Source organism: Bactrocera neohumeralis, chromosome 6 (assembly GCF_024586455.1).
Source record: "Bactrocera neohumeralis isolate Rockhampton chromosome 6, APGP_CSIRO_Bneo_wtdbg2-racon-allhic-juicebox.fasta_v2, whole genome shotgun sequence".
Classification (NCBI taxonomy): Eukaryota; Metazoa; Arthropoda; class Insecta; order Diptera; family Tephritidae; genus Bactrocera; species Bactrocera neohumeralis.
The window spans coordinates 32,228,361-32,253,318 of record NC_065923.1 but is presented as its reverse complement, the minus strand read 5'-3'; the positions used below and the strand labels follow the sequence as shown (position 1 = coordinate 32,253,318).

General features: G+C 35.7%; 1 protein-coding gene across 4 annotated transcripts in view; it reads left to right on the top strand.

Annotated features, from left to right (window-relative positions):
- The window catches only part of LOC126761358 (carbohydrate sulfotransferase 9), a 36,777-nt gene that overhangs the window by 3,812 nt on the left and 8,007 nt on the right, over nucleotides 1-24,958 (top strand). Inside the window, exons 1-6 of one of the 4 annotated variants that reach the window (XM_050477456.1) lie at nucleotides 1,449-1,559; nucleotides 5,488-5,818; nucleotides 19,554-19,682; nucleotides 21,183-21,330; nucleotides 24,313-24,379; nucleotides 24,449-24,593. In XM_050477456.1, coding sequence (XP_050333413.1) covers nucleotides 5,687-5,818; nucleotides 19,554-19,682; nucleotides 21,183-21,330; nucleotides 24,313-24,379; nucleotides 24,449-24,593 — 621 coding nt within the window. In that variant the 5' untranslated portion in view covers nucleotides 1,449-1,559; nucleotides 5,488-5,686. Of the gene's footprint in view, nucleotides 1-1,448; nucleotides 1,560-1,592; nucleotides 1,813-5,487; nucleotides 5,819-19,553; nucleotides 19,683-21,182; nucleotides 21,331-24,312; nucleotides 24,380-24,448; nucleotides 24,594-24,958 lie in introns of those variants that run through there. The other 3 variants (XM_050477455.1, XM_050477454.1, XM_050477457.1) reach the window with 3 other exon arrangements.

The following is a 24,958-nucleotide window of genomic DNA, read 5'->3' as shown; positions in this document are numbered from 1 at the left end:
GTTAAATTTTTTACTCACAAATAATTTTCGAAATTCTCATCTCCTCTCTTAGCAACAAACTTTGTATGCACGAAGAACAACATTAAAGTGTGCCTAAGCAACGCAACATTTTCTCTAAACACCAATATTATTGGGTTGCTAGACACCAACTACACTTGCCGTTTCCATGCGAATGCACGACACTGTATATTCCTACAAATCAATTCATTGTTATTATGCGACAAGCTTACAAATTTACACACAACTCCATGTACATACGGGTGATTGCTCACATATGTACATATATATATGCATGCGAGTGTAACTACCGGCTTTGTGTTGGGATTTGAGCGATCGTTTTAATTATTTTGAATTTTTTAATGATAAATAATTGAAGCAATCGCAGAGAAGGAAACTGAATCACATGCAGATGACAAACAGATGTATAGATACTTATATATAAGTAAGTATGTATATAGGTTTTGCGAATTAGCATATGCAGTGCGCTCCCATTTGCGAAAATAGCTCATGCGACATCGCAGCGGCGTGACAGACAGGCAATCTCTCGAACACAGGCTAAATTTTTCGATTGCCGAGTGGTGGCGGCAGTAGGCCGTTGGCTATTTTCGCTGCAACGAATTCGATAGATATGTACATATGTAAATAAGTACATACACTATGTATGTAAAGGTAATGAGATGAAACAACTAAGTCAATACAAGCACACACACACATATACATACATTACATATATGTACATACGTATGTATACTTATTGGTGCCAGCACGAAAGCAATGACGACAAATGCCCAGCAGTAGCGGCTAATAAATAATGTCAAATAGAATTCGATAGATAAGATTTATTTTTATACATACACATACAGTTATTTTTATTTATAACAACAAGCGCACAACAAAAATACAAAACAACCTTCCACCGCAGTGAGTCCTCCCACTCGCTGGCAGGCAGCGCTGAAGATATTACGAGTACAAGTGCGTGCATGCAAAAAAAAAACAAAAAAAAAACAACAACAAAAAAACACACAAAAATAAAAAGATCAAAAATAGAACATTTGTATTTATTTTCAATTGTTTTCTTAAGTGTGTTTACTCGGAAAATAAATTACCGAATATTGACCATTCCAGCCATGCCACTGTCCCCGTTTTATTAATGAATGGAAGCGCTGTGCGCTCAGCTGCGTACCAACTGGCTCATACGTAGCCAATTGAATTGATTTCGGCTGCTAACTGTAAAAGTTGTGCAAGCAAAGAATCAGCTATGTATGTATGGATATGTGTGTGTGTATTTGTTTGTGAATCGCGCCGCGTCTAGGTTGGCTGTCAAACGCCAGCGTTGGCAAGTAAAAAATCAATAAAATGTATGTTTTCATAATTTTGATGGTTATTTGCTGAGCATTTCTTTACCTTTGCGCTAGCTTTTACATAATATTCTTCCGCTTCCGTTGTGTGGGTTAGGCGAAGGATAATCAGTCGTTTGAAGGCGGTTGTGAGCATAAGCAACATAATTGCGGCGAACATTTTTGCAAGCAAAGAAAAATAGAAATTTAATATGTACATAAGTATGTATGTGTATATGTATGTGAAATGTGTTATACATATGTATTTAGCTGCAAATGTGTGTAATATGTAAATAAATGTGTATAGAAGAAGCTAAAAAGTGTGCAAAAGAAAAAAATCAGGAAAAGAATTGAAAAAATTTGCAAGAAGTGCAGGCAGGCGATTGAAACTGACACTAATGTGCTTGTGTGTGTGGGAAAAACATAAAAAAAAATAATTTTTTCATACAAAAGCTTAAAGCTGTGTATATACTTGGTAGGTACATACATACATATATAATATATCATATAATATATGTATGTATACCTATAACTATGTGCAAACATAAACCAAGGAAAAGAACCGTGCTTATCTACAATTTGTATACATACATATATACATATGTATATTAATATTTAAATATGTATGCAGGCACATGCACATCCACTAGAAATGTCGTGTGGCATATTTACCTTATTGCCAGCTGCACTACTTTTATTTCCGATAATTAATTTCGTATATATGTATGTAAGTGCATATACCTTTCCATAATCAATAACAAGCCGTTTGCTGCTTGAGTATTTAGTTACAAAAGCGGGATCGCTGTTACCATACCCTGCGAAATATCAAATAATTTACCGAGTATACCAACAAATGTGCAGCTGCAGATGTATGCCATACATGCAAAAAAAAATAAATGTTAGTATTGTATATGCATGGAAAATGCTGCACATGAGCAAAATCGGCGACACAATTTTCGACCCAAATGTCAAAGCAAAAGTTAAAGTGCATGCAAAAATAAAATACCAACAATAAAATAAAAATTAAAAATAAACCAAAAAATAAAATAAAATAAAATACAACGACTAAAATATAACAAAGTTAGAAGCAAAATTAACTACGAAATTAAAATTAGTTGTGTATAAACAATATAGCAGCACACAAAGAGAACTCGCCACTAAAAACTATATATAATAATAATACTAGTTAAAGCTTTTGTCCCCAACTGTGCTTAGCGGACAAAGTTTAAAATAAAGTGCGAAAGTTAGTGCTTAGTTTTGCTATAAATGTGAGAAAGCCAAAAATAAAATAAATTATAAATGCATTGTTTTTCTTGTAATATCCACATTAGGGTGCTTCAAAAAAAAATTTTGGTTTTTTTTTTTCAACTCTCACCCCCTCCAATGTTAGTGATTGACAAACAAAAAACCCTCCCTCAAGCCAGGCGCTGTAGCTTAACTCTAAAAGGTCGCTATTTTTTTTAGGTTCCCACACATTTAACATAGGAATTTTCGTTTTTTTATTCAAACTAAAATTTCGCCAACTAGTTTTCGTTTCTCAAAAATAACCATCACATATTCAGAAAGTTCACTTTTCAAACTTTAAAAATTTCTGCGACAAAGTTTGATTATCTCAATTAGACGATTAAACATAGTGAATTTGAAATTTGGAATTTTTTCAATAAAAATAAAAAAGTTTCTGAGAATAATAATTTTGTCGCGGGAATTTTTAAAGTTTGAAAAGCCAACTTTATGAATATGTGATGGTTATTTTTGAGAAACGAAAATTAGTTGGTGCGCCTGGCTGGAGGGAGGATTTTTTGTTTGTCAATCGCTAACGTTTGAGGGGGTTAGAGTTGAGAAAAATGAAAAAAAAAATGTTTGAAGCACCCTAATCCACATGTATTAAGCTGCTTAGTACGATAAATCATATACCCGTAGTTTAAAAAATATTTTTATGTGACTTAGATGCGGTTGTTATGACAATAATATCAACTATAAATAGTTGTTATTTTTGATTAAAAGAGAAAATATAAAGTTTTACAAAAATTACGAAAAATTATAAAATATTAAATGTAAAAATTAAATACCGGAATGATTCATTAGAAATGTGTGCTCAGTGATTTCAAGAAGTTTCAAAATATTTATCATATACCATCCAATTCGACAGCTAAACACTTTGAATTGTTTTACCACAGGATTACATGGATTTCTTGGGGTAAAAAACAGCGTTTTTTCAACAATTTTGTTCTCATATTAAAAATAAAATATTTTAATAGAATTTTTTTATTGTTACAAACATACACTATTGACAAAGAAAATCTGAAATTTTTGGAAAAAAAAATATTTTAAACTCGGCCATTGCGACCACATTTCCGTTGCCCCTCCGAAAAAAGATGGGCTTGCGTTGGCAGGATAACTCTTACAAGATCATCTAAAGTGGAAAAATACGTGTTTTAGTTAAAACCTTAACTTAAAACTTGGACGATGGAAAAACAATAACGGGAAACTGGATTTTTGGCAGACATTTTTACAAAAAATTTAAAAATCAAGTGAAAGTGTTGCGATATTTTTTTCAAATAGTTGTTATCAAAAAAAAAAATCTTTCATCCAAATGTTTAAGATTTGTATCTCAAAGATCTGTGTAAAATTTTATGAAGTTCTGTTGAGTAGTTCTCGGGAAATATCGCCAACCGACTTCAAAAACACAGTTTTCAAAAAAACGCGTTTAAAGACGGTGCACTTAGTCTAGCTAGCCTCGAGCGCACAAGTTCTCAAGGCTGTATCTCCGAAACTATTACTCGGATCAAATTGAAAATTTAGAACAATATTCTAGAGGTGTTGTAGAATTTAATAACACACTAAAAATCGACAAAATAAAATCGATTTTTTGAAACCGGTAAACCCATGTGACCCCTTAAGTTTTACTCGTACCTCGATTACTTCAGATCAATAAAAAATGGTCAAATGTTGAGTGGAGTGCATTAAGCTCTAGAATATGAATGCCAATATTCTGAACATATTCTCGGTATCATTATAAAACAAGTAAGGAAGGGCAAAGTATCTTGCAAGGAGTAAAGCCGAGAAAATGTTTTCATATATTCGCAAAATCTTTATTTTAAAAACTATTGCGAAAGAATTCATGTGGAAAATGTCATGCAAAAGATCGGTGTATGTTTTATTATATAGGATAGGAAGTTTGGATCATGGCCTAGAGCAATTTCATTCATATTCATTTAATGTCATTAAAAAGTTATAGGTTTTGAACAATCCGAACGGTTTCAAGTCAAATGGAAAATCGAAAATCATTATATGTACATACATACATATAGTGTATATTGATCAACACGCTAATAAAATAAAGCAATTAGTGCTTGAGTATCGACGATCAACAGTCTACAATCTTACCGATATCGTTGAAATATCGGAAGGAATAGTGAAAATCATTTTGAATGATCATTTGAGCTTAAGAAAAGTGAAAGCGCGAATGGTTCCAAAATCACTAAATTTTTTGGAAAAACCGTCATCACATTAACGTCCGTGAAACAATGTTTTTTCGGCTATTGGTAATGAGTCTTGGATTTCTGCTTGCGATCCGAAAACAGACGATCAATCGGCCGTATATCGTGGCAAAGGTGACCCGAAGCGGAAAAACCACGTTAAAGCAAATCAAAAATTAAGGTTATGTTTACAGCTTTCTTCGATTGTCAAAGTGTGGTGCACTCCGGATTTCTTCCGACCGACCAAGTTGTCAACAAGAAATTTTATTTTAGTCTTTTTTTGCTCATAGTAGTATATACGTTGACTTTTGATTCTGCTAAGTAAAATAATACTCTGAGACAAAATACCCGCTTTTTCTTAAAAATAAACTATACCTGAAATTCAAAACCAAACTCACAAGTGTCACAAGTCTTTCAGTGCTGCTAAAAAGAAAATGACGAGATCATAGGCTTTGTCAACAAGCAAATAGAAGGAGTTTCGAATCTTTTTATCCATGGTGCAAAGCAGCAAGTTTAATAATTCATGATTTCGCACATTTTTTGTGATTTTTCCTCCACATATTCGCACCTGTCTATGCGCTTTGGGTTCAATGAGTGCACAAGCCAAAGTTGGCTGCTGCTTGCATTTCGCTGCAATTCATGAATTTAATTGTGATTATCTTGCTTTTCAGCTATTGTCCATAGCGTGTTCGTAGCAACTAGGAAATAGAAGAAAGAGCGCATAAAGATATACCCGCAAAACACAAGCAATAACGGTGTTACAAGGAAATCATAACGCATGTTGTGCAATTCATATCAAAGCAGCGGTAACAACAACAGCAAACAACAACTGGCGTTGTAGTGTCATCGCGGCCAGCGTCGGTTAAATAAATGAGATTTAATAACCCATATTGGCGCGCCATCCGGCGATGTTTATTCATTTTCGTCGCTATCTCGCTGCTGCCGTTGGCGCTCGTCTATATGGTGCGCCTGGACCAGGCCTATCGCCTCAAAGGATATGAGGTGAGTGCACATTACGCATACTTGTATATATATATAGTATATATAAACTCACAGACATACTTATATTTTAGCTTATCATTACATATGTATGTATGCTTTTGTAATTAGCGGTAAACTGCATTTTTACCTCGCCAACACAGCTACAATTTATTATGTTTAAGCTTTCGACGCTCGCAAATTCTCGTTTGTTTTAGGCTAAGCTCGAATCTAATCGCTCGCGCTGATAATAAAGCTAAAGTTTAAAGTCAATTTGACACTTGATCGCTGTAGTTATATTTGCTAGTTTTTATTGTTGTTGTTTTTTTGCGTGTGTTTACTTTTTGTTGTTATATTAATTTGCTCTTTTATTCCATATTAAAAGTGTTAATTTAGAAAAAAAATTGTAAATATTTTTAACACATCTCCGAGCTTCGTGGCACACAACAACTTTTACATTAGCTTCGCCACACGTCGTTGCCAAGTTACCGCTATTCAATAGTATATGAATACACTTGTATACATAAGTATTCTATCGGTTGAATGGGTGTTAAAAAGGTGCAAATTGATGATTTTAAGTAAAACTAAAGAAGAAGAAGAATTTATTTAATATCTTATAAAATTCTACAGATAAAACTCAACAATGAAAAATGTCGGTAATTTACATATTTTGATACCTCGAATTATATTCTTCAGAGTATAACAGTTTTGTTCTTATAACCGATGTCTGTAACTTCTGCTTCTTCTTCTTTACTGACGTAGACACCGCTTACGCGGTTATAGCCGAGTTAACAGCAGCGCGCCAGTCGTTTCATTTTTTTTGCAATGTCGCGTCAATTGGAGATTCCAAGCGAAACCAGATCCTTCTACACCTAGCCTTTCCAATGGAGTGGATGACTTCCCCTTCCTCTGCTTCCCACGGCGGCTACTGCGTCCAATACTTAGAGCTGGCGTGTTTTCGTCCATTCTGTAACATCCTTATATAATCGGCATGTGTGCATTTGGCTCTGAGTTCTTCCTTAGGAAAAGGGCTTCCAATAGCTTCACCTTCACTATCTCCCACTACTTCTGTGACATCTATCCCAGCGGGTTACTCGAGTCGATAAACACCATGATCAGAGGTCGCTTCGCATTCACATTGCACCATACTTGTGGCGAAATCCGCACAGCTCTTTTTCACCTCCTCTCTAGTAAAGCTAACGGTTTCACATTCTCTTCGTTTTGGTTGGACTTGCCTTTGAGTCGGCTACATACTATATACCGACAGCCGTCTTGTGTCGCGCTTTAGCCTTCAGTCTCTCATATCTTAAACATCTTTCGGGGCTTTCTCTTATAGTCAGAGTTGGAACTCTCGGTCTTCTGCTCAAAAGAGCGTAGACACTCTTCTTTCTTCTTCACAGCGCTTTCTCCAGTCTGGACCGTTTTTTGTTATTGTTGTAGAGGCATAAAACATTCCTGAAGCAATTTCGAGGAATAGTGCCGAATTGACAATCCTTGGCCGCATAAAAATCGGGGTCCTTAGACTTTCGTGGGAACACATGAGCTGTAGAGCTAGCTTGACAGTAGTAGTTATTACAATCACCACAACCTGCTCTCGTTGCAGTAAATGTGTGGCCGCTGGCGACACTGCTTGTCCGCCAGGTACTTCGTTAGTAATGTATGTTATATTCCGCCATTCACCCTCTTCTTAGGTTGCATATAAAGCGGTCCATCATGAGGAAATACTCCAGTCTTCGCTGGATGACGCCTGCTTGCAATGTCATGACTCAGTCAGTCCAAAAGCAGCTTGAGACTACGACATTACAAGCACCGACACCCATTGCCCTCGCTATTTTGTTTTATAGTTATTTAAATAGAAGTATTCGACGCTGTACACGCCGGGGGAAGGAGAAGAAGAGGAAGACCTCCACTCTGTAGGTACTACAACGGACGTTCTAAGCAAGTGAGATCCTTCTTAGGATCGACATTTTAACATAACTTAACCTAATCTAGCTCAATATGGTCATCAAAAGTTCCTATCGATATAGAGATAGTTTCGCTTCTGGTAAGACTTACAAGAAGATACCTACTTGAATCAATTAGCACTTAGATAATTCTTAGAGACGCAGGGAATAAATAATTCTCAAGTCATTGGCCTTCAGTGTTCATTACTAATGGTAACAGTGGCTCCATCTAAAGTTTGAACAAAATATAATTCAAAAATCTCTTTAACTTGCGAACCACACGGGAAGTAACTTGTTCTGGTTGCTAGGTAGACAGGGAGAGTGTCTTTAGAATCGTAGCTATAAAAATATGACAGTTTTATTATTTTACGTAACCTTGAATCCAGATTCCAAAAATGTGAATCACCGCCTATTAAATATGACGCTAAAAATGTGTGTTCTAATTAATTTTCAGTCTTTGCGAGAAAGAACTATACTAAATAAACATAAGAGAAACAATTATGTTTACTTAAGCTGCTGTTTAGTCAGGTTTTTCTTCAGTTGGTGCTATACTAATAAAGGTAACAGCCTTCAGATTGATCGAATTGAAAACGTTGAATGAATATTAAGTTAGGCATGACTACTCGTATAAGCTTAAGTTAGCTGTCGGACACATATCTATCCTGGCCTAAGTCGAAATACTGTTTTGATTTTAAATAATAACGTTACTTAAGAATAATGTTATTATACGTTATGTGGTGATTATTGAAAATGCCTCTCGGAATCATTCGTTGTTATGACGCTGATGACCTCTGTCAAGTGAATAATTTTTAGTATATTCGAAGAATACCATGTGTTGGCTGGCTTAATATCCTCCCGGCCTCGTCAAAATTTTGTTATTTTTACCCAATTTCTAAGACAGAAAGATTGATATGTAAGGTCTAGTAATAATAAATATACGTACTTTATTATTTTTCCAATAATTTGAAGGTTTTATTTATGTAGCATAGTTGGATTATAGTGAAATATGCGCCGTTTTGTTCTATAACTAATTGCCATTTTAAAGATAATTCTATAATGCCACTCTCCAGGATGGTGGAGAGCAAACCGGTATCCGTCCTTAGAATTGTGAGCCCAGGGGGGGATTGTCCCCGATTTTCCCCACACTTAAACACCGTTACTCCCATAGAAACCATCGTCGCTATTGGCAAAGTACTTATTCAGTCGATTTTTACCAATTTTTTAGGCAAAATTTTCACTAACAAAATCATTTGCCCTACTTAGCAATTAGCGGCAATTAATTGTTGCCCGATACGGACTATAAGGTGGAAACCGCATAAAGACCTACGAACATCCTTTCCTGAGCTTCTGGTGAGTCACCATCCATGTATAAGGCACGGCCTCTCTTGCTGGCGAATACTGGCCGCATCTGCTGCTTCCTTCAGAAGGTCAACTTTTTAACAGTTTGGTATAGGAGAGCAGCTCAAAGTAGATAATTCGCTGCCCATCCCACCAACCACATAGCGAAACATTCCTACCCTCCAATCAAGGCTTGATAATCGTTTTTGCGAGCTCATCCCGATTCAACCACGATCGTTTTTAATTGATGTTGTCTTAAGTAACTCAGGATTCTGCAGCGATTCGCAGTTGGAATTTCGGCGCATAAAGTTTTTTGACGCTAACACATTTCGAGCTTGTTCGCAAGTCTAATTTAAATGGTTTCAAAAGATTTTCTGAGAAATGTTTAGCTCCCAACCAATCATGTTAATGCTTACAGCTATCGACATTTGCGGTAATTGGTCTTCCGGGTGTGCTGCATATTTGACATCAAAATACGATGAAACCAAAATTTTCCATGATTGCCATTTGCATAACATTTCACATTTTTAACCATCTTGCTTAAATAAAAGCTCCCGTTTTCACCTTTATCAAAAAAATGTAAAATTTGACGTATTTTCTCTTTACTGGTCTCCATCGTGCCTAAGCAATACAGAGTCAAGCAATCACGAAAAAGTCTGAGAAGTTTATTTAGCACAAAACAGTTTATTTCTAATGTCATCTAAGGTAACCCGAACGATACGATATACAGATTACTTAAACCATATGTTGGAAAAATAATGGAATTGACTAGACTTTTTATAAATTAGTTCAATATTTTCCCTCTCATTAATACTAAATAAAATCTCATATTCCATTTTATACAGAAGGTACAAACATTTGTTTCCCAAATAACTTGGAATTTAGCAGCTGTTAATAATTCTTGATTAATTTTACGGACTTATTCACTGCCGCCACCTTTCGAAGCCAAAGTGAACACTGCAATTACCGAGCAAAGTAAAAGTTCTAATTTTCCTTCATAAATATTTATATTTTGTGCATAAACAGCAACTTGTGTAAATTCAAGTGCAAAATAAATTCGAAAAATTCTCCTACTTTACTCAATTTATGCGCATATTTTAGCGCTGGTGTATGTTTATCTACACAAAAATATGTTTATTTAATAAATATTGTATAAAATAAATATTTTGAGGCTAAAGCTAATGAGCTCTTAACTATCGCCTTTTCTTGAAACAGATAATAATAATGACCAAAGTAATTACTAAAATTGTTTATCGCAAAAATATAATATGTATATATATTGGTATATATATCTATATAAGTGAATGGTATTAAATATTTTATGTGTATAAGGTATAAGGCTCGGTATTTGACAACCTAAGTCGATTTAGCCATGTGCATCTGTCCGTCAGTATGTATATACGCGAACTTCTTCCTTATTGGCGTAGAAATCGCTTAGCCGAGTTTACAACAGTCCGCTAGTCGTTCTTCCTTTTCGCCGTTTGACGCCAATTGGAGATTCCAAGTGCAGCCAGGTAATTCTGCACCTGGTCTTTCCAACGGACCTGGTTGTCTTCCTCTGCATTCCCCGGTGGGTTCCGCGTCGAATACTCTTTGTTCATAGAGAGAAGACTTTACTTCTCAATTGAGCTATTCTGCGTTGGTCCTTCCCGATCTTGACGGAGCTTTTGGTATTGCTCAACGTCAGTTTACACAAATTCAGACATAGCGGCAGCTACTTTTCGTGCTGTCAAAAGCAGCTTTAAAATCAATGAAGAGGTGGTGTGTGCCGATCCACTTTTCACGAGTTTTTTCCAAGATTTGGCGCATGGTGAATATTTGGACAGTTGTTAATTTTCCAGGCCTGAAGCCAAACTGATAAGGTCCAATCACTTTCTTTAAATTTCACACATATGTATGTATATAACAATCAAGATAAAGTTCTTTCTATACCTTATTATGCTATAAAAAATATAGTTATGAAGGGTATTATAGTTTCGGTTAAGCCAAAGTTAATGTTTTTCTGGTTCTATATAGATATTTACTTGAAATATGGAAAAATTCTCAGAAAACAACTGTTTAAATATTTGTATTTGTTTACATTAAAACACAGCTCATAAAGTCATAAAATTAAAATATACATATGTATCTATAAATCTATAAAAAAGTTCGTACATGTTTATAATTAACTATACCCAAAATGTACAAGCTTTGTCAAGCTACAGACGTAAACGCTTGGTCATGCGTGACCTTGTTCAAAGCGCCGTCGTTGAGTAGACTAATTAATTTATTCTTTAATTACTTTGTGTGAACAAAAATAACAATGCTACGTCATTGCTATTTTCTAGCAGAAGAATAAATTATTCTTACACAAAATTGAGTGTCATGGACAATTTTGCACCCAATTAGACTCTCAAAAGAATAGCTAAAAATGAAAGCATAGCAACTGCGAGCGTTTGAAATTTTCAGTTGATTTACAAAGTGAATGATATAAACTAAAATATGCTGATTTTTTTGTAAAAAAATATGGTTTTTCGTTTAAAAAATATATTTTTTTCTATACGCCTATCATTTAGCGAAACATGTATGTAAAGCTAAAAATGTATGAACTTTACCAGCAGGTATTGTACAAGTCCGTGTAGACCTTTTTGAAAAAAAAAAAACAAGAAAAAACGTTAATTCAGCTGCACCGAAGCTAATATACCCTTCACTGGTGCATTTCTTTTAGTAACTATGTGTTCAGCTTGTATGGAAGCTATACGCTATAGTAATGCGATCTGAACAATTTTTCCGGAGATTGTATTATTTCCTTAAGCAGTAATCCATGTCAAATTTCGTGAAGATCGAAAGTTTTCCATACAAGCTCTTGATTCCGATCGTTCGGTTTGTATGGCAGCTATATGCTATAGTGAGCCAATCTGAACAATTTCTTCCGATGTTACATTATTTCTATGAAAATAATCTACACCGAATTTCGTGAAGACATATCGTCAAATGAGGAAGTTTCCCATGTAAACATTTGATTCCGATCATTCAGTTTGTATGGTGTTATATGCTATAGTTAACCGATCTGATCAATTTCTTCGGAGATTACATTGTTACTTTAGAAAATAATCTATACCAAATTTCGGGAAGATACATTGTCAAATGTGAAAGTTTTCCATACAAGAACTTGATTCCGATCGTTCAGTTTATATGGCAGCTATATGCTCGGCAGTTCCGACAAATCAGCAGCTTCTTGAAGAAAAAATGACGTTTCCAAAATTTCAAAACGATATCTTAAAAACTGAGGTACTAGTTCGCATATATGTATACAGACGGACAGACAGACAGACAGACGGCATACAGACGGACATGACTAAATCGACTAAGCTCAACATACTGATCATTTATATATGTACTTTATAGGGTCTCCGGCGCTTCCTTCTGGGTGTTACAAACTTCGTGATAAACTTAGTATACCCTGTTCAGGGTATAAAAACACAGAAACTTCAAATTTAATGGAATGTTTATTATTATTCGAAAGAAAGATTCTTTGGCATTTATTTTTTATTTATCTCTAGATTAGATTAAATCTTTCAAATATTGGCCGCGGCTACGTCTCAGATAGTCGAACCGTTGAGTTTTCGATGACTTGTTCTAGCATTTTGACTGAAAACTGGCAAATAACACGCATGATGTTTTGCTCTAAAGGCTGAATCGAATCAAGATTGTCCTCACAGCAAAAGTCTAATAGTGTAATATCATCCAAACTTGGAGGTCAATCCACCGGACCAAAACGCGAAGTTATCTGCTCATCGAAGTACTCTCTCAATAAATCCGTTGATTGATGCGATGTGTGGGAAGTGTCGCCGTCTTGTTGAAACCAAATATCGCCAAGATTCAAATATCGAGATTCCCGAGCTTCAATTTCAAGCATCAAATAGTCGGTTATTAATGGCGCTATAACGGTCGCCATTAACGGTTACGTTCTCACCGGTATCATTTTTGAAGAAATATGGACCGATGATTCCGCTGGCCAACAAACTACACCAAACCGTTGTCTTTTTTTGGATGAAATGGCAGTTCTTGAATCTCTTCAGATTTCTCTTCACAATTCTGCTTGTTTATATACCCATTGAAGCTGAAATGGGCCTCATTGCTGAACAAAATTTGGCTCGAAAACGTCGGATTTTTTTCGAACTTTTCAAGAGCCCATAGAACGAACCGATGTCGAGCGGCTTCAGTTCTTGCACGGCGCCGAATTGACTTTCCACGGCTATTGAAAAAAGTACCTCTACTTGCATAGTAGTCAGGGCAAGAATTCCGGCAACTATACACTATTATTCGTCTTACAAAACACGAGGGTCACTTTTTCCTGACTAGAAATATACTCACCTCGATATACCTTAACAAAAATTTTAAGCCACTCTATGTAAAGGAATTTATCTAACAAAGAACACATGATCTAATTAGTTATAAACACTGTCTACAGAGCTACTCTTTAATAGTTGTATCGATATAAGTATGTATATGTATATGTATATGTACTGCAAGTAAAGTACAGAAATCACTTGCAAGTTCCGTCCAATAAAGCTAACTAACGGTTTATCGTTTTTAATTAGCGCCAACACACACTCACACAATTGGTTGTGCTAATCCGTCCATGCAAATAAGCTACTATATCTTTTTACTGTTCGTCTTCCGGGACCTCTAACCAAACCTCATGCACACACACACACATGCATGCTTCGAGGAAGACATATCAACGAGTTATTGTCACTCTGCTTGCACTTGACCCTGGCACTACTGACCACGACAGCGATTACAGCGCATTGGGCGAGTTGCTGCGATTGAGGGGCAAAGCCATAAACTTGTACATTGCATTTGTATGCATTCATACACCCACACACACACACGCACTCACATATGTCCACATATAAGCTGCTTTGAATGCTTTTCTTTGCTTTATACGCCACTTTGGAAATTTGTTTACGACTTTTTGTTGTTCTATCATTGTTGCTGTTGTTGCATTCCAGTAGCATTTCACTGAATGCATCTGAATTTGCATTTGTATTGTCGGCGCAATTTAGTGACTTTGGTGTTGCCAGCGGAAAAGCGTGTAGGAAATCGAAAAGCGAATGACATATACATATGTACATATATGTTTATCTATCCGTATATATACTTACATAAAAAGATACATATTTGCTCTCCATAAAATGTTGTGAATAAACAAATTTCTATACAAAATCACTTTAGTACACATTGTTATTGTATACACACACATACATACTTGTTTTTGAATTCGATGTAATAGATATTGACGTTAAGTGGTTGTTCGAGATGATAAATTATATTGTACGTGAGGTTTTAATGCCGATTTTCACTTGATTTATTATTAGTCACTCAAAGTCTATGTACAAATGTCCGTACATACTAATAGGAGCAATAAATAGTAAGACTTCAATATTTTGATATGCATATACTAAGCACAGGTTTCAGTTAAGGCGACTCTTCGATCTAATCTTGGAGAAAATAATTCGAGCTGCAGAACTAAATAGAGTAGGTACTATCTTCTATAAGAGTGTACTGCTGCTGGCATCCGCCGATGATATTGATTTCGTTGGCCTTAACATCCGCGCCGATATTTCTACTTTCTCCAGGCTGGACAAGGACGCGAAGCAAATGAGTCTGGTACTGAACGAGGATAATACGAAATAACTCCTGTCATCAAACAAACAGACGTTGCACTCGCGACTTGGCTCCCACGTCACTGTTGAAGTCGTGAATAATTTCATCCATCTTGGAACTAGCATTAACACCAACTACAACGTCAGTCTCGAAACCAACGCAGAATAACCCTTGGCAATAGGTACTACTTCTGACTGAGTAGGATATTGAGAATTAAAGTCCTCTCTCGACAAAAAAAAGCAAACTCTATAGGTCACTCATAATTCCCATCCTGCTATATGCTGCAGAGGCTTGGGCGATGCCAACAACGGATGAGTCGACATTGCGAGTTTTCGAGAGAAAAGTTCTGCGAAAGATTTATGGTCCTTTGCGCGTTGGGCACGGCGAATATCGCATTCGATAGAACGATGAGTTGTAAGAGTTTTACGATGAAATTGACATAGTTCAGCGAATTAAAAGACAGCGTCTACGCTGGCTAGGTCATGTTATTCGAATGTGCGAAAAAGCTCCAGCTCTGAAAGTATTCGACGCAGTAACCGCCGGAGGAAGCAGAGGAAAAAGAAGACCTCCACTCCGTTGGAAGGACCAAGTGGAGAAGAGCCTGACTTCGCTTGGAATCTTCTATTGGCGCCACATTGTGAAAAGAAGAAACGACTGCCGCGCTGTTGTTAACTTGGCTATAATCGCGTAAACGGTATCTACGCCAGTAAAGAAGAAGAAAACGAAGTTTACAGACTTCTATGAACATTCTTTACTGTTTTAATTTGCCGAATTTAAGAGTTTGTGCACTACCTAGGTTGCTATATATATTTCGGGCCTAATAATGTAAATAAGCATATTTATCAACGAAAATGTTTTTTTTTTTGTCGATTGCTGTTTTGTTTCGGGCTCATACGCATAGATCTATGATTCGTCACCTGTGACGACCTTATAAACGTCTTTTGAAGCACCGCGATCGTATTTTTCAGCATTTCTTTACACCAATCCACACGAGCCTTTTTTTGAGCGATTGTCAAATTGTGCGGGATCCAACGAGAACAAACCTTTTTTACGGCCAGGTGTTCATGCAATATCGAATGTATGCTGGTGCGAGAAATGCATAGGCATGCCTCTATCTGAAGGTATGTTACATGACGGTCTTGCATTATCAGTTCACGTACGGCATCGATGTTTTCTGGCACAACGGCTGTTTTTGGACGACCTTCACGGAATTCGTCTTTGAGCGAGCGTCGGCCACGACTGAATTCGTTGTACCAGTTTTTCACAGTGCTATAGGATGGTGCTTCATAGCCATACAAAGATTTTAGTTCATCGATGCACTCTTGTCGTGATAATCCACGTCGAAAGTTGTGAAAAATGCTCGCACGAAAATGTTCACGAGTTAATTCCATTTTTTGGCCGAGATGAATTTTTTAATTCCCTGTAAATAAAACAATTCACGATTAAATGACAAAACGTTCTGAGTGATGTTATGCTAAAAAATGTCAAACTTTCCAATGGAAATGTCAGAATGCACCTGGCAACACTTAGTGTTGCCCTAGGCCAGAATACAATATAGCAGCCCTCGTATAACTTAAGTATGCCATGTAGCAAAGACGAATTTCTTATTTTATTCTTGCAGTAATTTTGACCTTTTGGATCTTAATTGCTGTTCACTTATTACATTCAATGACTGTTTTTTTTCGGAGGAGAAGTCTTCATAAACTACTGCTGGGAAAAAATCAGGGTTATTCAGTCAGGTGTTATTCAGTCTTACGCTTCTCCACTGCCATTTTTCCATCCTGAGTTCTTGGATCACTATTGGGGCGCACTGTTTCATTTTTGCCCACACCAAGTTCGATTGCTGCTTGTAACTCACGATGTTTTCGGACATCATCACTTGGTTTGTTACACTCTCCATGGTAGTTCTCCACTACATATCTCGAGCAGGAGAAAAAGATATGATTTGCTTTTCCTTACGCACTGCTGCGCCATAGGGCGATAAAAACACGTCTGATAGAAGTTTCTCTCCGTGTTGCCTTTCAATCCAGGTTGGTACGTCCTAAGCGTCCATCTTCCTATTTTTGTCGCTTTTCATTGCATTTTCCACGGGTATATGCTCGTCTAACTTCCTCTTTTTCCGCTAGTTAGCAGTAAGACGTCTATTCATAGCTTTTATTTATTTATTGCGAAAAGAAAGTGTATAAAATTGGTATCGACTAATAATTAACACATAACATAATTGTCTTATCTTTTAATTATAACAATTATTATTATGATATAAACTTAATTATAACAATATATAAATAGTCTGCTATTATATACGGCGGCATAAGACCAAATGTGATACTATCTACTCTATGCAATATCGTTCTAAATTCACAGGCAACTCTAATGACGCTTAGCCTGGACATTACCTTTGCTTTATTGGCACTTGGTTTTTGATGTAGGGCTGTCCCAAATATATGAGCCACGCACATCAGTGTTAACTGGCTGAATTTAGCAATTAGAGCTCTTTTGCTTTGCCTAGGGCCTCCAGTGTTGGCCATTATTCTTGAAAAGACCGCTGTTACCGTTCTCCTTTAAAGAGTCAGCCCGTGGGACGGCTGTTCTTTAGAACATTTTTTCCGATTTTTTTATAGTGAAATAAAAAAAACAGAACATTAAAATTTTTATTATAAACATATTTATTAAGCCTATAGTGGCAATTTTGTATCATTTTGATTAAAAATATTTTATTAATTGCGAGATTTATTGCTCCGCTGGTATCCATGGAGAAAAACGGTAGATAAAGAGAGTCCATGATTACAGCAGACTGCCTAACCTATAATCCAAAAAACATAAATACATAAATTACATGTTAATCTGTAGGTAGATAGCTATTGGAAGTAGGATCTTGCACAAATCTTGAGAATTCAGTTTTTTTTACCTTTAAACATTAAAGCCCAAAATTTCATATTCTTTTAACACTACCTAAAAACACGGTTCTATATTTCTCAAAAATTCTTGTCAGAGTAATATCCACATAAGCGATGAATCCATGATTACAATTTTAAAGCAATCGATTGAACCTTTTTTCCAGAAATTGGGAATGCCATTTCAAAAGATATAGTTCCGAGAAAAACACGTTTGAATATTAATAAGTGTAAGACTTTACTTGCTCACTGCACTGTTGATCAGATTCTATGAATGCTATAGATTGGATTTATGCAAAAAAAATGATTTTATGAAACCGTCACACGGGATATCCTCCTTACGTCTTAAATAACTACTCAAATTCTATACCTTGAACAGAGTGTATTAAGTTTTCCACGAAGTTTGTAACACACAGAAACATCAGAGACACTATAAGGCATATATTACTCTGTAAAAACACCATCGTTTTTGAGATTGTTATGAAATTTTGCATCTGTCGGAACCGCCGTTATTTGACCACCATAGTATATAGCTGACATGCAAACTGACCAATCAAAAATCTAGAGAAATATTTTGGTATACCCTTTCATGCTATTAGTAATGTACCTATGAAGGGTTAACTTTCTTTATTGTTTTTTTTTTTGTTTTTTACTAGGCATTTTACTAAACACCCTTTGAAGTCTTTACTTCAAAAAACACTCACTTTGTATGGCGTTGAAAGTCGTCACAAAAGCTAAATTTCAACCATTAATATGTATATATAATTTTTCCAGTTCACGTTGCAAATCTGGTTCAGCTCAAAGGCAATTAACTTGTCATATATATCTTTAGTAAAATATTATTTAATATTGCATTTACAGTTGGTAATTAAAATTAAATTTATGAGCTCATACACAATAGACTTTGTATATATAATAATAAATACCAATAAACTTAAGACTCAAGCTTTGAAGTGTCTAGTATTTTATTGGGATAACACGCAGAACAGCCACAGAATATATTTGTACATATACAATATGTATTCAAATTTTATTGCTAGATAACTATAAGTTTTCCAACACAAACATATGTAATAATATGTATTTGTATGCCAGAAAATAAATATTTGCGCTTGAGATGAGCTACTACTGACACTTAATTGCCCATAATATACACAATAACTTTTTATTAGACGCTTTCTTGGCAAACAGCTGATTTGACTACTCATAGAAGACGTTTCGTTGAATTTTCGCCCACGACATTTGCTTCATTCACATCAATTATAAGCTTGTGGCAGTCAGCTGCGCAGTTGCTGCAACGCTTCACTATAGAAATGCCATGTGTGTATATATTTATAAGAATATTACCTACAAGTATATTCATTATAAAATATTTTTTAATATGGACTCGTTATATCACTCATACGCCCCGTACCTCAAACCAACACACTATCACTCATACGCCCCGTACCGCCCAAAAGCAACGCTTTTGCCATTTATCGCCACTAAATAGTGCACTTTCGCGTGCATTGACACACACACACACACATTCAAACATCAGCGACATTTTAAGCGCGTGCAACGTGCACACATTTTGTTGTACATGTTATTGTTGCTCGTAATGTTATTTCTTTTCATAGTTCAGGCTTTTGTGCAAATAGACACACACATTTTTTTCTTCAATTGTATTGTATAGCAATTTATAAGAATATGAAAATTTATAAAAAAAAAGCAAAAATTATTAAGCCAAATTTTTTCAATACAAAATTCGCACCCTATATTTGCACCAGCTATTTTGCAATACGCTAAAATTCGAAAAAATCACATAGTAAGCATAAGTTTGCGTAAAAATTCCGTACAATACAATGAAATGTTCACATACTTAGCTCAAATGTTGCAACAGTAATAACACCAACAACAAATAATCTTTATATTATCGTACAACTTTTTTAGGCGACAAAGTTCAACGATCATTTCGGTGATCAAAGTTTTCGTTATCCGGTAATGTTGCTGGGGAAAAATAAGGATCTAACGGTAGCGGCGACAGGCAGTTCGCGCAAAAAATTTTACAAATATGCTAAAGTAAATATACCTGTTTGCAAAATGTACATTAACAAACACAAATACATACAAACAAACATACACACAAACGTATTGGGTAGTCGAAAAAGTCTTTTCGTATTTTGTCAATAGTTGTGGTTGCAGTCGTATGTATATCTCCAGTGCTACTACTAATCACATTGTGTCATACCATATAGTGTTGGAAAGGTGAGATTTTAAGCTTCATTTAACCGAAGAGAAAATTAAATTCGCTGAAGTTACAGCCGCTCAAAAATGAGTGAAAATAATGAAGAAATTCGCTATATTTTGAAATTTTTGTATAAAAAAGGGAAGGATGCAACGCAAGCCACCAATGAAATTTATGAAGTTTACGGAGATGATGCTGCATCAATTCGGGTAGCACAACAATCGCTCGCTTTCGTACTGGAAGTTTCGAAACTTCGATTTACACTGATGAAAGTTTTAGACTGATGGAATAATGTCTCTAGCGGAAAAATGGCAAAAAGTGGTTGACCAAAATGTTACATATGTTTTTTATTTATTTATTAGTATAAATATAAAATAAAACAAGTGAAGTTTGTTCACAAATACGAAAAGACTTTTTCGACTACCCAATATGTAACAAATAATACTCGTTTGTATGCAAACAGCAAGTAAGAATTTGAAGCATTCGTTTTCAATACGCACACACACACACACACATTCACATGCATTAGCATTACATTTGCATCGCTGCAAGCTAACTACATACATACATATGTAACTACATAACTGTTAATTAACGCTTAGTGCCACACATTGTCTGGGCACATGCACACGCGCAACCAATCAATCAGCAAACTAATCTGTAGTCATTGTAAATACTCAACGCAAAACTCAAACAAAAATATTTGCATAATTTTAGAAAACTAAAACCGCAAGCATAACTGTGTTGATCACCCACAACTATTTATTTGCCCAGTAAAATATTATTAAACGAAAAAATTTACATATATAGTCGCCGTCGATCAAAATTCCTCATTAAACCCTACGATCCACATACATAAGTATATATTGAAAATCAAAACATGTAGCCGCAAGCTGTCAAAATCACGCCACACCCCGCCATACCCCGCTCTTAGTGTTAGCGCTCATACTACACAACCAATCAAGCGTCCAACATTTTACTACGTGTTTATTACTCATACGCCCCGTCGTGCACATTTGTACCTCCACCGTACCCAAACACAAACAGCCACCAGCACTACCGACCGCCCGCCACACCACCCATCATCACGCCCCCCCAAATGCATTTTGTACGCTTAATGACTTTCCCATAAATCAGACATTTAATGCATTTCCCTTTAGTGTGCCGCCGTCCGTGTGCGCTCTATGGTTAGTAGTTAAGTATTGTAATACTTTCTTATTAGAAACACAAACAATTTTCATTATGTACGCGTATTTAGCATGTATTCGGTTTGTTTGCAAACAATTTTTTTCATATTTTACATTTTATATTGGTCTCTTTTTCTATGCATTCAGTATGTTAATGAGTCACACCTGCCAGTTTTGCCAGAAGATGCCGTGCACACGCTCGCCCCGATCGACGTGGAGCGCGTCGAGAAGCGCATGGAGCGGCGACGTAAGCTGCTGCAGGAGAAATGCACCGAATTCGGACTGGATGTCGTGGGTAAATATAGCACAATTATTTACAGTATTAAGTGTTTATATATTTTTGTTTGTAAATATTTTGTGGTGATTCAGTATTGATAGAGAGAGCGCAGAAAAACTTAGAAAATAAGCAAAGTACTTAAAAAAAAAAATAAGTAATTAAAATGAAGTGAAATTTATAAATAAATATATCCGCAAAAACGTAGTTTACCTTTTATATTTTGGGATTTGGCAACACTAGTAATCACTTATATACTTGCAATCTGGAAACTGACAATTGTATCGTAAATTTACAGTTTTGATGCTATGCACACTCAGAACGTTTTGATATATGCACACTATTTGTGTTGTTTGAAGTAACTTAAAATATTCTTCTCGACCAAAAAATTAAATTAAGGGTTTTCATGGGTTTCCTAGAGTAAAAAATAGCATTTTTTCAACAACTTTTTTCTCATATAAAAAATGAAATATTTTAATAGAATTTTTTATTGTTACAAACAATACACTATTAACAAAGTAATTCTGAAATTTTTGAAAAATATATGTTAAACTCGGCCATTCCGGCGCCAATTAGTTTACATTGAACTTCACGTAATTTGTAAATGAAAAAAGATTTGAGTCGAGCGGTCGAAACAAATGTTAACAAAATTTGATAGCGGTGCTCCGAAAAACGTTTATGACATTGTGGCAGGTGATTAATTGACCATTTACTCGTATGAGACCGAAAATAAAGAGTAGTCGACTGTATGGGTGTTTCAAGATGAGCCAAAGTCAATGGCAAAAAGTTGCCTGGTTTTTGAAACAAATGGGCATGTCGCAACCATGCCCATGCCTAAGTGGTACAAAACCATTTGATTGCCAATTGACTTTTAAAAATCAGAAAAACCAGCCAACGAAGACAGAACACTCTTCACCGCGACAATGCAAGTTCTCACAAATCGCCTGAAACAACATAATTTTTTAGCATTTAAAATCTCGATTGATGATCCTCTTAAAAGTCGTGATTTGGCACCGAATGACTTCTTTTTATTCCCGTTCATAAACAAAAACTAAGAGGTTCACGTTTTTCGACACCTGAAGAGGCGGTTAATGCATTCAAAAGACATGCTTTGGAGATGGCTCAATCGGAGTGACAAAAGTACTTCGACAATTGGTTCAAACGCGTGCAAAAGTATTTAGATATTAATGGAGAATATTTTGAAAAACAATAAAGCGAATTTGAACAATGAAAATTTCTTTTTATTCTCTAATCCGGAAATATAAAAGGCAACCAAATATTACATATATGTATACTCCTTCAGATATTTTTTCAAAATTTGTACGTTTATTTAAGATAAACATGTCCAGTAGTATGAGTATTATTCAAAGTATTGCCCATTTAAAATGTAACATTTTCCCTTTTCTCTGCTAAATCTGTATATTCCGTATATCCCAAAAGAATAGCCACGGTTTGGCGGCAAAAAATGAATCAAGTCAATTTTTGATACCCAAAGAACGTTCTGCATATACCGCAAATAAAGGAAGTCAGAGGGAGCAAGGTTTGGGCTATAAAAGCCAAATAATTTTTAACCAGTTTTACAACAAGAGGTCGAGCATGGTCTTTATAAAGAATTACTGCCTCATATCTAGTCGCAAATTCCAGTCGTTTTTATGCATCACTTGCTTCAATTTGTTGCGGGGGTTGTGAATCTCATAATAGAGGACGGCCTTCTAATCCCCACAAATACAGAGCATTACGTTGGCGTCACAAATATACTGCTTTGTTGTTGATTAAGCTCGTTGGTCATAAATATACTCCATTTATATCCATCTTTCATCACCAGTCACAATCCGATGCAAAAACGATTTTGTGTTGTAGCATTCAAGCAGCATTTATGACATGCAAAATCGTCTTTCAACTTGCTTTGGGTTCAATTCATTTGGAATTCGATCTCCTTGCTTTTGAATGTAGCCCGCTGCTTTTAACAGTCTTGAAATGGTTGCTTGAGCAAAGATTGCACGTGCTCTTCTTGCCCTTGCCAACAATCTTCATCAAGTCATACTTCCAGTTCCTCGTTTTCAAACTTCTTTGGCCACCCATGATGTCCTTAGCTCCATAGACACTTTTAAATCGTGTGAATCACTTTTGGCACATTCGCTTAGCTGGAGCATATTCACCGAAAATCTGTACCAACATTTTCTCTAGATAAATTATGTACATATATAAGAACCCCTATCGACAGTGTGAAAATGGATGAAATCGCATGATAATCCCGCTCATTCCCCATATAATGATGCTCTTAAAAACTATTAAAAGCAAAATAAATCAAAAAGTAGAGGCATTTTATACGAGCCGGTGTCGAAATCGCAAATCGGCGTGGCACCGCTCACTTATAGGTGAAATCCCATATCTCGAGACTAGCTCGACCAATTTCAACCAAATTCGGTAAATGACATTATTTTACAGTGTGTTGGATTATAAATACGTCTACTTCCCATATAACACCATTTTAAATTCCTTTTGGTTCATAATCTGCTTTAATAATGCCTTGAAAGTATGTCACCTAAAAAATGTTGAAATCCAACAAAAACTGTTCAAGTCCCTAAATATCGAAAATGTGGACCCCAGTGCCTATAGTTGACAACTGACCGAGAATATCGGTCATTGTATGATATATGCAATGAAGATTTAGACGGAATCTTTTTCTGGTAGTAGTATCTTTGTATATCAGAAATGGGTTGAATCGGGTCAAAATTTCCCTGAGACCCCATTTACTTAATATACAGATTTATGAACTTCCGGGTGACAAAACAGATCGTGTTTTACTCATAACAATGTACCTTTGTTCCTGAAATGGAGAAAATTGTTTGAAAACTTTACTTAGCCCCTATATAACTAATATCAGGATTTTCGAACATCCGGCTGACTTAACTGTCCTTCACTAAAGCTCAGTTTTCGAAATATTTCTTTAAGTGTAAGAGATTATATTAATATAATTCAATTTATCTTTTTTCTCCATAGGTAACGACACCTGGCACAAGCCCAACGCTTGGGAGTTTTTAGTCAATAAAAAATATCACATCATATGGTTAGTGTATTGAAATGAAATCTATTTGCGCATATTTTATTCATCGTATTAAAAAATGTTTTTTCGCAGGTGCAATGTGTTCAAAGCCGGCTCCTCATCGTGGATGTACAATTTTAATGTATTAGCTGGTTATTCGCCGGAATTCCTACAACGAACCAAAGAAGTGTTCCTCACTTTGGCACGGGAACGTTATCCTCGTCTCTCTATTGAGAAGGTAGGCGATTGATTTCATATTTATAAATACAGGGTGTTACAAATACGGGTTTTCTAATGAAAATTATAAACTGCTATGTTAAATATACATATATATATATATATAAATTTGTTTACGTTTTGCCTCTGTCGCAGGAATGACTAAGTAGATATAAGTCTTTCTAAAACTTGTTGACCTATTATTCCGAGGGTATGAAAAATTCCTTTCTATCGGGCTTTGTTAAACATATAGTTGCGTACACCAAACAAATGCAATATTGACTTTTTTTTATACAAAACGATCTTCACTGGGCCAATGTTCGGAATCATCCATTTCAAGAAGACCTCGGTGGTCGATGGTGATTCGAGGAATTCGTACTTTCTGAA